The sequence below is a fragment of the Sarcophilus harrisii genome, chromosome 2, assembly GCF_902635505.1.
Source record: "Sarcophilus harrisii chromosome 2, mSarHar1.11, whole genome shotgun sequence".
Taxonomy (NCBI): domain Eukaryota; kingdom Metazoa; phylum Chordata; class Mammalia; order Dasyuromorphia; family Dasyuridae; genus Sarcophilus; species Sarcophilus harrisii.
This window is the reverse complement of record NC_045427.1, coordinates 503687731-503704940: the sequence shown is the minus strand read 5'-3', so window position 1 is coordinate 503704940 and position 17210 is coordinate 503687731. Positions and strand designations below refer to the sequence as shown.

General features: G+C 37.8%; 1 protein-coding gene across 1 annotated transcript in view; it reads left to right on the top strand.

Moving 5' to 3' along the window:
* LEO1 (LEO1 homolog, Paf1/RNA polymerase II complex component) overlaps positions 1-17210 on the top strand; it is a 69478-nt gene that overhangs the window by 13939 nt on the left and 38329 nt on the right. The window contains exons 2-4 of the mRNA XM_003755938.4: positions 4084-4842; positions 14616-14723; positions 15953-16047. Coding sequence (XP_003755986.1) covers positions 4084-4842; positions 14616-14723; positions 15953-16047 — 962 coding nt within the window. The remainder of the gene's footprint in view (positions 1-4083; positions 4843-14615; positions 14724-15952; positions 16048-17210) is intronic.

The following is a 17210-nucleotide window of genomic DNA, read 5'->3' as shown; positions in this document are numbered from 1 at the left end:
TGGGTCAAAGGGTATGCACAGTTTGATAACTTTTTGGGCACAATTCCAAATTGCTCTCCAGAATGGTTGGATTCGTTCACAACTCCACCAACAGTGCATCAGTGTCCCAGTTTACCTGCATCCCCTCCAACATTCATCATTATTTTTTCCTGTCATCTTTGCCAATCTGATAGGTATGTAGTGGTATCTTAGAGTTGTCTTAATTTGCATTTCTCTGATTAATAATGATTTGGAACACTCTTTCATATGAATGGTAATAGTTTCAATTTCATCATCTGAAAATTGTCTGTTCATATCCTTTGACCATTTATCAATTGGAGAATGGCTTGATTTCTTATAAATTAGAGTCTATTCTCTATATATTTTGGAAATGAGGCCTTTATCAGAACCTTTAACTGTGAAGATGTTTTCCCAGTTTGTTGCTTCCCTTCTAATCTTGTTTGCATTAGTTTTTTGTAGAAAGGCTTTTTAATTTGATGTAATCAAAATTTTCTATTTTGTGATCAGTAATGGTCTCTAGTTCATCTTTGGTCACAAATTTCTTCCTCCTCTACAGGTCTGAGTGATAACCTATCCTATGTTCCTCTAATTTATTTATAATCTCATTCTTTATACCTAAATCATGGACCCATTTTGATCTTATCTTGGTATATGGTGTTAAGTGTGGGTCCATGCCTAATTTCTGCCATACTAATTTCCAGTTATCCCCTGCTGATCATTTCTTAACAAAACAATAATATTCCCTAACATTCATATACCATAATTTATTCAGCCGTTCTCCAGTTGATGGACATCCATTCATTTTCCAGTTTTTAGCTACTACAAACAGGGCTGCCACAAACATTTTGGCACATACAGGTCCCTTTCCCTAATCTAGTATCTCTTTGGGATATAAGCCCAGTAGTAGCATTGCTGGATCAAAGGGTATGCAGAGTTTGATAACTTTTGGGGTATAATTCCAGATTGCTCTCCAGAATGGTTGGATTTGTTCACAACTCCACCAACAATGCATCAGTGTCCCAGGTTTCCTGCATCCCCTCCAACATTCATTATTATTTTTTCCTGTCATCTTTATTATATTTGCTCGGCCTAGCCAAGAGCACTTAATATTTTTCCAATTATTTAAATCTGACTTTAATTGTGTGGAAAGTGTTTTGTAATTTTGCTCATATAATTCCGGACTTTCCTTTGGTAGATAGATTCCCAAATATTTTATGCTATCCACAGTTATTTTGAATGGAATTTCTCTTTGTATCTCTTGCTGTTAGATTTTGTTGGTGATGTATAATAATGCTGAGGATTTATGTAGATTTATTTTGTATCCTGCAACTTTGCTAAAGTTGTGAATTATTTCTGAAAGCTTTTTAGTAGAATCTCTGGGGTTCTCTAAGTATACCATCATATCATCTGCAAAGAGTGATAATTTGGTTTCCTCATTACCTACTCTAATTCCTTTAATCTCTTTCTCGACTCTTATTGCTGAGAGTAGTGTTTCTAATACAATATTGAATAATAACGGTGATAGTGCAACCTTGTTTCACTCCTGATCTTATTGGGAAAGATTCCAGTTTATCCCCAGTACATATAAAGCTTACTGACAGTTTTAAATATATGCTCCTGATTATTTTAAGGAAAAGTCCATTTATTCCTATACTCACAAATGTTTTTATTAGGAACGGATGTTGGATAAATTCAGTAACTTAAATGAAATAGAAGAATACCTTCAAAAATATAGCTTGCCCAGATTAACAGAGGAAGAAGTAAATCGGTTAAATAGTCCCATCTTAGAAAAAGAAATAGAACAAGCTATTAATCAACTCCCTAAGAAAAAATCCCCAGGACCAGATGGATTTACATGTGAATTCTACCAAACATTTAAGTAACAATTAACTCCAATGCTATATAAACTATTTGAAAAAATAGGGACTGAAAAAGTCCTACTAAATTCCTTTTATTACAGAGACATGGTACTAATACCTAAACCAGATAGGGTGAAAACAGAGAAAGAAAATTATAGACCAGTCTCCCTAATGAATATTGATGCTAAAATCCTAAATAAAATATTAACAAAAAGATTACAGAAAATCATCCCCAGGATAATACACTATGACCAAGTAGGATTTATACCAGGAATGTAGGGCTGGTTCAATATTAGGAAAACTATTAGCATAATTGACTATGTCAATAACCAAATTAATAAAAACTATATGATCATCTCAATAGATGCAAGAAACTCAACTTTCCAGCATTTTTCACAATATATCATAAGTTATTTAGTCATTCCCCAACTGATGGGCATCCACTCAATTTCTAATTCTTTGCCACTACAACATAGGCTGTTATAAATGTTTTTGCACATGTGGGTCCTTTTCCTTCTTTTATCTTTCTGAGGAAGCAGACCCAGTAGTGACACTGCTAGATTAAAGGGTATTGCATGCAATTCTTAATAGTAAAACATTAATTCTGATAAAACACTCTTCCTTACATAGTAGCCTGAAATAACCCATAAAATGCAGTACACAAAATAAAATTGGTGCAAAACATTTTTCTTGTTAGTAATTTCCTTGAATTCTGTGATTTTGTGTGTGTGTGTGTGTGGGGTAACATCAAAAATTTTAAAAAAGATTTCAGAGGATATTCACTTAATATTTTTCGAATTTCCACCTGAAATTTATAGTGCCATAAATATTGTATAGCACATAACATTCTTAAAACTAAACCATTTTATAACCTGAATCTTAACTTCAGATAAGGTACCTGTGTCAGATGGCAGTGTGAGGTCATTTTACTCTGTGTTATATTACTATCTTTCTACCTTGGTTTTCCTCCCAAAGCAAAGGGAGAATTTGCTGGGATTTTAGCGGACTTGGAAGGTGCCTTTGACATCACCTCATTGTCCTTCCTGGCTGGTGTTAGAGATTGTGGAAGATGTACTAGCTTAAAAAGATTCATTGTTGCATCTGCTTTTTGAGCCATTTGAGTTTCTTAAGGGTCTTGGAATATGGAAGTTTAACAAAGATGGTTTGAGATCAGCAAACAATGAAAATATGCATGGGAAGCTCTTTACAATGGTAAGGTGAGCAACTTGCTCCACAGACTTTGTTCATTGAGCCTCTTATTTTTGGAGCCAACACGAAAGTGAAAATGAGATTGCTAATCAAGTCATGCCAGATGCCTGATCAAAAATTAACCATGGAAATTCTGAGGATTAATTGTATCTTACATTTTCTTTTCTTTCTTTATTTTTTTTTTTCAGTTTTTTGGACTTTTTCTATAATTTTCATTATCTCATAGAGTCATTAGCTTATGTTTGTTTCTTCTAATTTTCAGGGAGCAAGTTTCTTGGGCAAGGTTTTGTACCTCTCCTGCTGAACTCTGCTAATCCTATTTCTAATTCTTTATTTCATAGCTCATTTCTTTTCCATTTTTCCTTCTAGTGTTCTCATTTCATTATTTAAAATTTTTTTTTGTAAACTTTTTTGAGTTCTATGAATTCTTCCTGGGAAGGTAATCATTTAACATTACTCTTTGGGAATAGGAAAGACTTAAATTTTTTAACTTCAGTATCTTCCTCTGAAGATGAATTCTGGTCTTCCCTATTCACATAGTAACTCTAAAATTGGGCTTGTTGTTTCAGAGGAAGTAGCTTGGAGGTGTTTAAACTTCTCAGGGGCCAAACCTTCTTCCTGGTATCTTTCTTAGGATATTTTTCATTGTACATGAAAGGACCACTCTTCTGCCTCAACTCTTATTTGCTTTTAGCTGTTTTATGCTCTCTGAGATGCAATTTTGTCTTGTTTGTGGGGAAAACCTGGAGAGCTTAGAATTTTCTGACCCATTCCACCATCTTCTCAGAACTTTTCCTTTTAGTATATTTTCTAGATCTGTTTGGAGAAATTTTATTTGGAGATGAAATGGAGCTTACTATGCCTTTTTTTCTCCTATTTCATCGTGGCTCTGGTGAAAAACATATATGTTTTGTTGCTCATTAAAAGAGGAAAAGGTATTTGAATGAATATTGATATTTAGATTTGCTTAAGTTTTCTGGCATAATAATGTGTATGTAATTTCTTTATTTGTTAGATTCTGATTCTGAATCTGTATCTGATTCTGATCATGAGAATGCTGCCTCTGGTAGTAATCCCTCTGGAAGTGACAGTGAGGGGGATGACAGAGAAGATTCAGTGAAGCCGAGTAACAAGGAACTGTTTGGGGATGACAGTGAAGATGAGGGACTTTCTCATCACAATGTGAGTGATAACCACTCTGAAAGATCAGACAATCGATCGGAGATTTCTGGGCATTCTGATCATGAAGAAAATGACCAGTCAGATATTGATCAACACAGTGGATCAGAAACGCCTCATGAGGATGAAGATGGAGACCATAGGTCAGATGGAGGGAGCCATCAATCAGAGGCTGAAGGTTCTGAAAAAGGACATTCAGATGATGAAAAGTGGGATAGAGAAGATAAAAGTGATCAGTCAGATGATGAGAAAATACAAAACTCTGATGATGAGAGGCCACAAATTTCTGATGAAGATAAACTGCAGAATTCTGATGATGATGAGAAAATGCAGAACACAGATGATGATGAGAGGCCTCAGATTTCAGATGATGAGAGATTACAGCTCTCTGAAGAAGAAAAGATGGCCAATTCTGATGATGAACGAGCAGCAGCCTCTGACAATGATGATGAGAAGCTGCAGAATTCTGATGATGAAGACCGACCACAGGTCTCTGATGAGGAAAAAATGCAAAATTCTGATGATGAAAGGCCACAGGTCTCTGATGAAGAGCATAGACGGTCAGATGATGAAGAGGAACAAGACCATAAGTCAGGTGTGTACTTTATTTATGTGTGAAATGTTAATTAGAAGTGTAATAATGTACATTGTGGCCTACCTTTCCATCCCTGAATTTTCTTCTCAAAATTCTTTACCTTTGCCTTCTCTCTTATCTAGCCTATTTTTTGTACCTTTTAATACTTCATTGTTTTTTTTCCCCATTTGTTAGTGAATGATTCTATATAGTAGAAAGAAGTCTTTAAAATAAATAGATGTTGAAAAGAGATTTTTTAATAGGAAAGTTGTAAAGAGGCTTTTGTTCATTTCAGTAGTTTAGTATATAAGATTGTAATAAGATGGAGTTTAAAGAGAAGATCATAAATCTAAGTTGGCTAGTAGTGTCCATTGAAGAAAATGCTTGCTTAGTAAATATTAACTAAATGTGTGCCAGGGAAAGTTGATTAATGTCATGATTAACATCACTAAAATGTGGTGCTACCTTCTTGATCTGAAAGTGAAAATAATTGAAGGAAAATACTTGAAGTTAATATGATATTTTCTTTAATATTTGTTGATTGTGGATATAATACACTTTGTAGCTATAGCCCATTTTAAACACTGTTATATGATATCAAGGAAGGAATTAAGTATTTATTATGTGCCAGGCACTGTACTCAATGCTTTACAACTAATATGTCATTTTATCTTCACCAATTCCCTGAGAATTTAGGTACCATTATTTTTACCCTTTTAGCAGTGAGAAAGCTGAGGCAAACAGGTTATGTAACTTGCTCAGGTCATACATCTAGTAAGCAGGCGAGTCTGGATTTGAACTCAGATTTTCATGATTACAGGTCCCTTGTTGTATCCATTGTTACCCAGCTATATTTCAGTGCTGTTGACGAATGTCTTGTAACTATAGTGAATAAACCTTTATGAAAAGGACTTTCTTTTTCTTGTTCAAAGAATAGTGGTTTTTGTTTTTTTTTTAAATAAGGATATCTGATTTTGTGCTATTTGCATTTAAAATAAGAAGACAATACTTAATTGACTTATTTACAATTCTTTGTCTGACGGGCAGCAGTTACTCTTAAATACTTCAAATTTGCCACTAGGAAACTCGGAATTATCCACCAAAGTAAAATTTCCACTGTGAAAAGATTCAGAAGTTGAAGAGAAGGAGAAGAGTGTAATATATTCTCTAATACCTATTGACTTTTATTTTTATGTCCAAGATGCTTCTTCATATGTGCTAAGCTTTGAAGCCTCTGTTTTAGATCTAAATCCTACAGATTAATAATTCGATTTATAATAATAAATTCATTTTGCTATAAGCATCATTTTACTATAACAGTGGTTTTGATCTAGTGCAAACACTTAATAGTTTTATATAAAGATGAACAGATCTGAAAAGAAAGGAATAAATATATCTTTGAAAATTTTTATTTTGATGTTTTGTTTTTATATTTCTCTAGTTGTCTTTCTCTTCCTTCCCTAGAGCCCTAAAAAAAATTTAAAAAATTTTAAAGAAAAAATTCAGCAAAACTGAGTCCAACATTATATATGAGATCTGCATTTATAATTTCCTGCCTAGGAGTACTAGAGGTGTAGGTTCATTCTCACGGGTAAATGAACCTTTCTTGGGGCCAAGCTTAGTCATGATAATTTTAGAGCATTCAATTTTGATTGTTTTGTTGTTCTTCCTTTTATTTACAGTATGTAGTCCTTATGTATACTATTTTCATGGTTTTGTTTACTTTACTTTATATCAGTTCATGCATCTTTTCCAGTTCTACTTCATTTATCATATGTATATTTTTAATAGTGCAGTGATGGGGACAGCTAATGGCGCAGTGGATAGAACACCAACCCTGAAATCAGGACGACCTAAGTTCAAATGTGATCTCAGACACTTAACACTTCCTAGCTGTGTGATCCTGGGCAAGTCACTTAATCCCAATTGCCTCAGCAAAAAAAAAAAAAAAAAAAAAATTAAAAAAATTATAATGATGCAGTGATGTTCCATGTGAAGATCGTGTATTTTAAAATCAGCACGAGACAGGAATTCAGGTTAGGGGAAAATCGTCAGTCTTTATTCTCAGTGAAGAAAGATCGGAGGTGGAAGAGAATCGGCGATAGCAATGTGTGCAAGCTAGTCAAGAAGCTAGCTCGAACCAAGCAGCCACACAACCAACCTTCGAGATCTGAATCAGGCCCCAATCTCTCCCAGCTTCTCTTCCTGTCTCTCTGCCTCCACCACCAAAATCGTCATTTCCTATACAACACATCAGGACTTGCATGGAGAGTAGGCAGAGACCATTCTTTATCCAATCATGATATTAATAAGTATAGCCCAATTACTAGTTAGCCTCACGTACTTGGGACCTCAATTGCATCAACTCAAGCCTCAGCCCATAACATCTCCGCTTTCTTTTATTTTAGAACACAGGTGGTCATACCATCCCTGACTCCTCAGGGAGGTCAGAGCCCCAAGGAGGTGATCACAGCCTTCCTAACTTCTCAGAGAAGGAGGTGAAGCACCGAAAAGGAGGTGATCAACCTCCTGACTTCTCAGAAAAGGGGTGAAAAGCACTAAAGGAGATGATCACGCCCTACCTGACATCTCAGGAAGGGAGATGATAAAAGCACCAAAGGAAATGGGGGTTGCTAAGCAGGTTTCTGGGCTGAAGGGTCTTATGCACAAACCCATCAGCATGAGGAGGTATTACACAAGCACATAGCAATAGCATAGAGGCTATTAGGGATGACCTTCCCCTCAGTCAGTGCAGGCTCGATGTGGTGTAACAAACATAGATTGTACACATAAGTAGCGAATACAAACAATATAAATCAACATGGTGTTGGAAAAAGATCACCAGAGTCCTAGAAGGTGGGTATGTAAACAACAGTCACACATACACCTTCAGCAGCCAAGAGATAGTCAAAACCAATCTATTGTCCATTGTTTCACATGTCAGAATCCAATGATCCCCTGAGTTTTGAAGTCCTGAAAAAGTCTTTTTATGTGTTAGGAATCAATGATTCCAGCAGATTTTGAAGTGTTGTAACAGTCTTATCATTTCTCCAGAGAATCAATGATTCCTGAGAGTTTTCGAGAATCCTATGTCTCAGAGAATCCAATGATTCCTGAGGGTTTTGAAAGTCCTATGTTTCAGAGAATCCAATGATTCCTGAGGGTTTTCAGTCGTTATGGCTCAGAGAATCCAATGATTCCTGAGGGTTTTGAAGTCCAACAATCTTTGATGTCCAGGAGTCAGGCATGCCATAACTGCCACGCTCTTTCAATGGTGAGCACAATCAAGCACAGCACCACCCGATATTTCTTAGGGTCTTCTCCTTTGTTTCAAGGTCTGCTCCATCTCTCTACGATGGACAAAAGTGAATATGGCTCGTTGGCACCCATCTGATTCCTTCTCCACCTGTAGAGATACAAGCAAACCCTCTCCCCAAAGCAGTTAGCCTATCTGGTCCTTTCCACTCACCACTTTCTGGGTCTCTCCCATCACCTGGCGATTATCTAAAGATGAGTGGAGCTGCTCTGCCTGGACACTGACCGTCCGGTGGGTTATAAAAACCTGTCTGCGGAGCCAGTGCATCTTTGTCAAAAATCAAGAAGTTAATAGTATAAAGAGCTAGATTTAGAAGTTCTCTAGTTACCTGTGGCTCCCCCTTTCTTTTGTTTTTGGAGGAGTGTCTTAATATCTCTGTTTCTCCTCTCCACTGTTGCTTGTCCTTGAGGATTAAAAGGTATGTCCGTGGTGTGTAAAATCTTATACTGTGCACAAAAGTGTGCAAAATGTTTTAAGTATAAAGCAGGACCATTTTCTTTTTATTGCTTGTGGCACACCATAATGGCAAATGCTTTATGAGGAATTCAGTGTACCACTCGGGCTGTCTCTTTTGCTGCTGGCATTGCAAAGTGAATCCTGAAAAGGTGCCTACCACAACATGGATGAAAGACAAGGCGACCAAAAGATTTATAATGGGTCACATCCATTTGCCAGATTTCATTGGGTCTCAAACCACTAGGGTTCTTCCTGGAGGCAGTGTAGGAGCATAGGAAAGGAAGGCAAGCCGTACAGGCTTTACTATGCTCCTAACTTCTCTCTTGTTATTCAAATTAGTAAGCTAAAGCTCGAGCAGCCTGATGATATTTAGAATGAGATGCCTGAGCTTCTTGGAACAAAAGGGTATTGACCAACATGGTTAGAAGGCTATCTGCCTTTGAGTTGCCATCAAATATAGGGACCTGGAAGTCCACTATGAGAATGGACATGTAATATATAGATCTTACCTGGATGCTTTCTCACTTGCTCTTGAAGTTTCTTAAAGAGCTGATATATATTAGAGGCTGCAAATTTTATTTGGGCTGTGGCAATTCTTTGTACCACACCTACTGAATAGGCCGAATCAGATATTATATTTATGTCTCCTGGATAATAAGTAAGAGCTAGAATGATTGCTACTCTCTTTATAGTTAGATCATGAGAGTACACAGCACAAATATTATGTTTGGATGCATCCGTGAAGATAGTTGGTACTTTAAGAGGAACTTTAGAAACTTTTTCTTCAAGAGTCCATCACCAATTATGTAATAGTCTAGTTATCTTTAATGGAGACCCATGTAAAACATTTGGAGCCATGGCTAATAAATTTGCCATTCTGGGATGGTCTCACAACACACATTAATTTGTGTATTGGTATAAAAGGTGTATATCTTGTCAGGTCTTGTCCCAGATAATTGTACTGCTCGCTTAGAGTGGCCTTTAATAAAATTCTAGCCACAAGCACTGGGTAGGGTGTAAGGCTTTGTTCCGGTTGTGCCGGGAGGTTCACCCACTCTATCACACTGTGTCCTTGATGGACTGCTATGGGTGCCTCTTGTGTGGCAAAAACTGATATCTCAAGGGTTTTTGAATGACTCTTTCAACCACATTGGATAAAAGCCAGTTCAACTTCTCTCAAAAGCCTCTTGAGCTTCTTTTGTAAGCTAGGCGTGGTGAATTTAAAGCACTGTCTCCCCTTAAAATGTCATATAGCGAGTTTGTAACTGATAGGTAGTCAAACCTAACACTGAGTCGCATCCATTGGATATCTCCTATCAATTTCTGAAAATCATTCAATGTGTTTAGCTTTTCTGTTCTTAAGGAGAGTTTTTGAACTGTAAGCACCTTAGGGTATACTTCATATCCTAAATATTGAAAAGGAGCATGTCTTTGAATTTTTTCTGGTACTATGTATAATTTGTAATTCCTTAGTGTTTCTATGGTCTTTTGTAGACATGCCTCTAACATTTGTTCCTCAGGTAATTGCATCCAAAATGTCATCCATGTAAATGTAATAGCATAACTTTTGGAATGCTTTTTCTTACTGGAGCAAGAGCAGCAGCAACATACATTTTGACACATAGTAGGACTGTTTTCACTCCCTGTGGCAAAACTGTCCATTCATATCTTTATAAGGCTCAGCTAAGTTAACGCTGGGCATTGAAAGGCAAATCTTTTCATATCCTCCTTATCAGAGGGATAGAATAGAAACAATCCTTAATATCTATGACCCAAAGGAGGCCATTCTCTAGGCAACTGAGTAGGAGATGGAAGTCCAGGCTGAAGAGGTTCCCATAGTTTCCATCTGTTCATTCACTTTTCTTAAATCCGTTAACATCCTCCATTTTCCAGATTTCTTTTTCACAGCAAACCCTAGAAATTCCAAGGACTTAGAGAAGGTTTTAAGTGTCCTTGTCAAGCTGTTCCTGTACTATATCTAATAAGGCCTGAATTTTATCTTTACTTAAGGGCCACTGCTCTATCCACACTGGTGTATCAGTTTTCCATTGGATAGGAACAGGTGAAAGTGTTGGCAGGCCTTCAACAGCAGCCCTGCTTAAAAACGAAGTACTCATTTTAACCCTAATTGCTGTAAGCGTCTCTTCCCCACAGATTGATGGGATTTTTCAACTATAAAAGGAGTAAAAACTCCTGTTTAGCTTCAAAGTCCATCTCATAGGGGCAGTACTAACTTCAGCTCTATTGATCCTCCTACACCAGACATGTAGGTGTCTGCTTTAATCTTTGGCCAGTGACTGGGCCAGCTGACACCTCTAATGACTGTATGATCTGCACCAGTGTCTACCAATCCTTCCAATGGAAGGCTGTTTATATAGATTGTGAGCATAGGTCAGTCAGTTGTTACAGCTGCTGTCCAGTAAATTGCTAGATTTTGTGATCTGGAATCAGAATCTGGGTGACTATCACCAGGCTGCTTATTAGGATTCTGTATGAGTAAACCTGATGCTACTATTTCTCCTGGGTGATAAGTCACACATTGTCTGCCTGTATTGGGGACTGGGATATTATCTACACATTCCCCAGTTTCCCACATCAGTATGTGGATGGACACAGTTTTGTACGTACTCTCAGGAGGCAAAATGGTCAAGCCTACTGTGCCTGGAGGCAAGGGATCCATAGGCTGGAGAGGAACAGATTTCACCTCTCCAGGGGGTATCTCAGTTGTCTCAGCTGCATACAACTCTATTCTCCCTAATTGTAATCCCTTTCTTCCATCAGGTTGCTTCCTGGCTGATTGATTGTGTAATCCCTTTCTGCCATCATATGGCTTCCTGGCTGATTGGTCATATTGGGGTATTGGCCGTCTAGGCACTCTCTGGAGTGCACCATTGGCTGCCATCATGCCCCAAGTGTTTTTGACCTGGGGCCCTGGGGCTGGACCCCTCATCCCGATTTCCCTGAACCTGTCTACATTCTGAGGCCAATGGAAGCCTCTGTTGCATTTTGGACATGGGATACTGGGTCTTGTTCTCCCACCCTGTTTTCTCACTCTGCCTCTATACCAACATTGAGCTTTCAGATGCCCTACTTTACCACACTGAAGCATTGGCGTGTCTCTCTAGAAGTCCCTTGCCGGAAGGGACCCTGTCTACCATGTTGGGATCTTGGGAAGTCTGCATCATAGTCTGGCTATAAAAGGCATTTGTGCCCACTGTGGCAGCGTCTTATGAACTCCTCTAAAGAGCATCCTTGGGCAGTCCTAAGTATAATCCTTCTGCACACCTCATTAGCATTTTCCTTAGCAAGTTGCCTTATTAAAAATTTGTTGTTGGATTTTCCCCATTAGTTCTTGTGATAGCAGTCTGCAAAGCGTCCCACAAAGTCAGCAAAGGGCTCATCTGGCCCTTGCATTATTTTAATGAAGGCCTCACATTTGTCATTTTATTGTGAATCGAAGCCCAGGCTTTGATAAGCGTGTAACAATTTGCTCATATGCTGCTACTGGATAATTAACCTATGCTGTGCGTCTGCATATGGACCTATACCTTATAGTAGGTCATAGGTGATGTAGCATGAACAGCATTTGACTATTTTGTTGGGCTTGTATCCTACAGAACTCACTATATTCAGAAAGCCACATGTAATTTTGTCAGGTTCTAGGCATACCCTTACTATAGATTTCAGTCATCAGGAGTCAAGATTTCAAAGCCAAATTCTGTAACAGCATTTTAACATAAATGATGTAGCCCCATAATTAGTGCAAGCCTTTTAAGATCTTTAATGATTTCTACGTTAAAAGGCGTATCTTAGAGCTTTGTTGACCTGAGGCATTAGACTGGGAAATTACAGGACAGATAAGTGGCTGAAGCTCCCGGATGTCCACACCCTTTTCTTTGGCCTTCATCAAGCCCTCTTGAAGCCTACTCAAGATTGGTCCTGTCACTGCCCTCCTCCCCCCCCCCCCCACCCCAGAGGGTGAAGTTGGTGGAGGAGAGTCAATCACTTGCTCCTGGGGTGGGGCTGAAGCCGCCTCCTGAGGGAAGGTCACCACACCCCTTGCTCATTAAGTCTCCATGCCCTGTGGGGATATGGTCATTAATCCTTCATTGTCTTCCTCCTTAATATCATGGCTAATTTGAGGAGGAATGGAAGAACCAAGGGTTTTCTTTCTTCAAGGATTCTTAGTCTAACTGAAATACATTGTAGAAATAAAATGCCTAGATAGAATTGAATGAGGACCATATTCTCTGAAATGTATGGACATCTCTTGTCCAACCGGGACCAGTTATCTCGAGAGATCTGCTCCTCCTCTGATCAAGGGAGATGCAGTTTAATATACCCACAAATCTAGCTATCTGTTCCCCAAGTTATAAGTAACCCATGTATTTCTGTCAGCTTAATCATGCTTTCTATAGCACACTCTTGGGTGGGGTTAGAGGTGAGGATGGAGAGTCTTTAGCTAGCATTTGTCCCATTTTGGCCAAAAAAAGATTACTGGTTTAGTTTTTAAGAAAATAAGTTCCTTATTTGTCTAATTAACAATACTCACCCAAGTTCCTGGTCACGGAGACTTCTTCAGTCCTTGGTTCCCACGTTGGGCGAAATGTGAAGATCGTGTATTTTAAAATCACCTGAGACAGGAATTCAGGTTAGGGAAAATCGTCCAGTCTTTATTCTCAGTGAAGAAAGATCGGAGGTGGAAGAGAATCGGCGATAGCAATGTGTGCCGCTGAGTCAAGAAGCTTGACCAGCAGCCACACAACCAACAGCTTCAGTCTCGAATCCAGGCCCAATCTCTCCCAGCTTCTCTTCCTGTCTCTCTCTCTGCCTCCACCCACCAAAATCGTCATTTCCTATACAACACATCAGGACTTGCATGGAGAGTGGGCAGGGACCATTCTTTATCCAATCATGTATATTAATAGAGTATAGCCCAATTACTAGTTAGCCTCACTTGGGACCTCAGTGCATCAACTCAAGCCTCAGCCCATAACAGTTCCATCACATTCCTATGCTACAATTTTGTTTAATCATTTTCCTAATTGATGGTTTTGTACTTTGTTTCCATTTCTTTGCCACTATGAAAGTGCTGCTATAAATACTTGGATTTATTTGAAGGTATTTTTCTCATTCGTTTCCTTGGGCGGGTTGAGCAGACAATTCATGTTTATTATAAAGTAACTAAAAAGGCGTGTTTTATTAAGCTATTTGTGCTAAGCTTTTTCATCACAAATTCTATGCAAATAAAACATTTTAGAGCTAGAAAGACCAGATGTGTCAGTTGACACATATAGTATAAATTTTATTTTGAAATTAAAAAAAAAAATTCTACTATTTTGGATTTTATTCATAAAGTAAATAAAACCAAAATATTTTGGTTTTATTTACTTTATGAATACTAACACTAAGCACACTAACGCAGTATGGTCCTTTAAGATATTCTTCAATTCTGATCTTTTCTGGCACTAAAATTGACTTACTTATGGCAAACATTTGCTAGCACACTTTTGCTATCAGAGATGACAAAATAAATGAAATGATCTTTCTAATGTCTTACTCTTATGAGATTGGGGTTGATATTTTGGGGTGGAGATGAGGCTGATTTCTCAAAAGGTTTTGTCACCAAAGCATAAGATCTGACAGAGCCAACAAAAACAAAGCTTTGTTTGTGCTGATAAAGTCATCTTTTAGTCTTGCTATGATTAGGGGAACTCTTCATCTGAAATTTTCCCCTCTATAGCTTGCAAAAGGTTATTATCTTCATTGGTTGAAATATATACATTAAATTATATATTGTTTGAAGTATAAAAGTACTCTGGATAAATAATAGCTCTGGGAAAGTTTGATTAGAATGAAATTAACCTCTTTTATCAATTTACTTCTAAATAGGAATAGTCATTATTTTGCTTTCTTTGAATCTTATCCTGATTAAAATGCTAATATAAGTTGTTTTTTAAATTACTTATCTTAAAACTGAGAGGTTATTTTTATGATGAATTTGTAATTGTACTTTCTGTAGAATCTGCAAGAGGCAGTGATAGTGAGGATGAAGTTTTACGGATGAAGCGAAAGAAAGCAATAGCCTCAGATTCAGAAGCGGATAGTGATAATGAAGAACGACAAAAAGGTAATCATTTTAAAAAGTAATTTACTCAGGATGTCAAATTAATACCAAAGAATTTTGATTATATATTAGTTGACATAATTTGAAAAAGTAGATTAAGGATCGGGATGTTCTCCCAAAAATACTTTGTATTAATTTTGTAGATTCTTTATGTGTGCAAAGTATGGTAATGTCTTCTTCCTTAGACTATAGGCCTCTTAGGGGAAGGGATTATTTCACTTGTGTTTTTGTGTCCCTGCTGCTTAGGCTAGTGCTTGACACATAGTAGACCCTTAAATCCTTATTGATTTATTAACTGAAAGTTCAACTGCTCTTTGACATTGCCAGTTGAAGGAGTATGAGGCATATCTGTTAGCATGTATGAGGCATATCTGTTAGTATACAGTGCTACTATGAATTTATAGCCCTTAATTAGGAGTGGATCTGGCAGCATATAGCACACTATAAATGGAAAGAATTTGGGACAAAGGATCCCAAGACTTTGTCAACAGTATTGGTTCCCCCACTTACTAGTCTTGTTACTTCTTTTGAAAAATAGGAATGATATCTGCCATATCCAACTCAAAGAGTTGTTGTAAAGACTACATGAGATGATAAATGTGGTCATATAGGTGAGTATAGGTAAATCATAACTTCACTGAGCCTCAGTTTTTCATCTGTAAACTGTGGAACTAATACTAATACTATCTACTTTGTAGGATTATTGTGAATTGTTTGGTTAACTTCAAAGTCCTCTACAATATTGGTTGTTATATTATTACTTTGCATTTTTTGTTTCCCACCTGCCTGGCCTTTCTTCTCTTTAGTGAAGCTAAATATAATTATCTTTTCACTCTTGTCAGGTCCCTAGATAACACCCTAGTATTGGGACAGTGCCCTAGAGTATTGGATAAATCTTGGTTGTACGTAATTGTTTGCCTCTTACCTCTCCCCCATTAGAATGTGAACTCCTTGAAAGTGGGCATCATATCTTTTCTTTGTACCCCCACATATTATCACAGTGCGTGGCATAGAGTAGGTATTTAATGGATATTTGACTTGACTGAACAAAACAGCATTAGTGAGTTGACTCCATGACAACTTTTGTAAATATTTAGGGGATCCTTCACGTGGTTTGTGCATATCTGGGGGTGTTTTATGACATACACATATATGTTCATATGAACTGTGTTCCATATAACTTTAGTTACAGGAAAGTGATGGTTTTGGTTTTTTTTTCTCACTCATTGAAGATAATAGTGAAGCCATGGATTTATTTGGAGGTGCAGATGACATTTCTTCAGGGAGTGATGGGGAAGACAAACCACCTACTCCAGGACAACCCATTGTGAGTAAATACCTATCCTGAACTGGAACTGTTTTTAAAAGAAAAGGTCTATGGTTAAGGCCCAGATTCTTCTCTTTCTGTCTTACTATTATATGGAACCAATGCCTGGCCTTCAGGAATTTGTTGAATATTCTCGGATGTTAGGTGGTTCTGGCCTTCCTACCAAGTGTGTGGCAAATGGTACTGTTGAAGTTGGGGAGAGGGGAATCCCAGAAGTCCCATACTGGTGTCTTGAAATGTCTCAAAAGAATTTACAGGCTTGAACCCATCTCCTAGTTGAGGGACAAAATTTTATTAAAAGTATTGTACGCCATTACTAGGCAGACTGAATTCTAAGGGCAGTAAAGAAACAACCAAGGAGACTTGTTTTTTTCCAGCTTCTACCATAGATATGCTGCTTCTATGGCTCAAGGGCTAGAGGGTCTATCATTGCCTTATTAATTCCATAGTCCAGGGTAGGGGTAGGGAGTAATTTCCTGATGAATTAAGGGTGGTCTTCAAAATTTGAATTACAAAATTTGAATACTGACCAGATTATCAGTCAGCAATTAACTGAGGAGTGGTCTTATTCACTATTGTCTCAGGAGTTTGATCTGTGGGAGTGTCCTGAGGCCAGAAGCTATCTGACTAAGGAGTGGTCAGAATCAGACAGTTTCCTGAGGCAGACTCCAAAGCCAGAAGAACCAGGACCACTGACCCATTAGAACAGAAGCCCTCCCAAGGTCAGAGGACCACAAGATCACATTACATCAGTTGTAAAATCATGTGTGGATCCTGATTTAGAGATTAGGATGCTTCCTACCTCAAGTAGGGAGAAACTTGTGTTTCTCATTAATTATTGTTTAAAAGTGGGAAATAGTTTTTGAAATTTGGAATTTAACTCTATAAAGAATATAGAACTCTTAAAAAAGGATTCCATGTTAGGAATTCTACCATGACTTCCTAAGTTTGTTGTGAATCCTGATTCTTTTGTTTGTCTTCTCTCACCATTTCTATTCTGGTAGAAACAAAGATTCCTCACATACTCACAGTAACAGTAGAAAACTGGCTAGAGGAGAGATTGGAATTTGATCCCCTGGATCTCTGGACACACTTAGGCTTCTGTCAGGGGAATGATGCAGCTAGATTGCACAGTGAAAAGAAAGCATCCTGGATCTGGATTC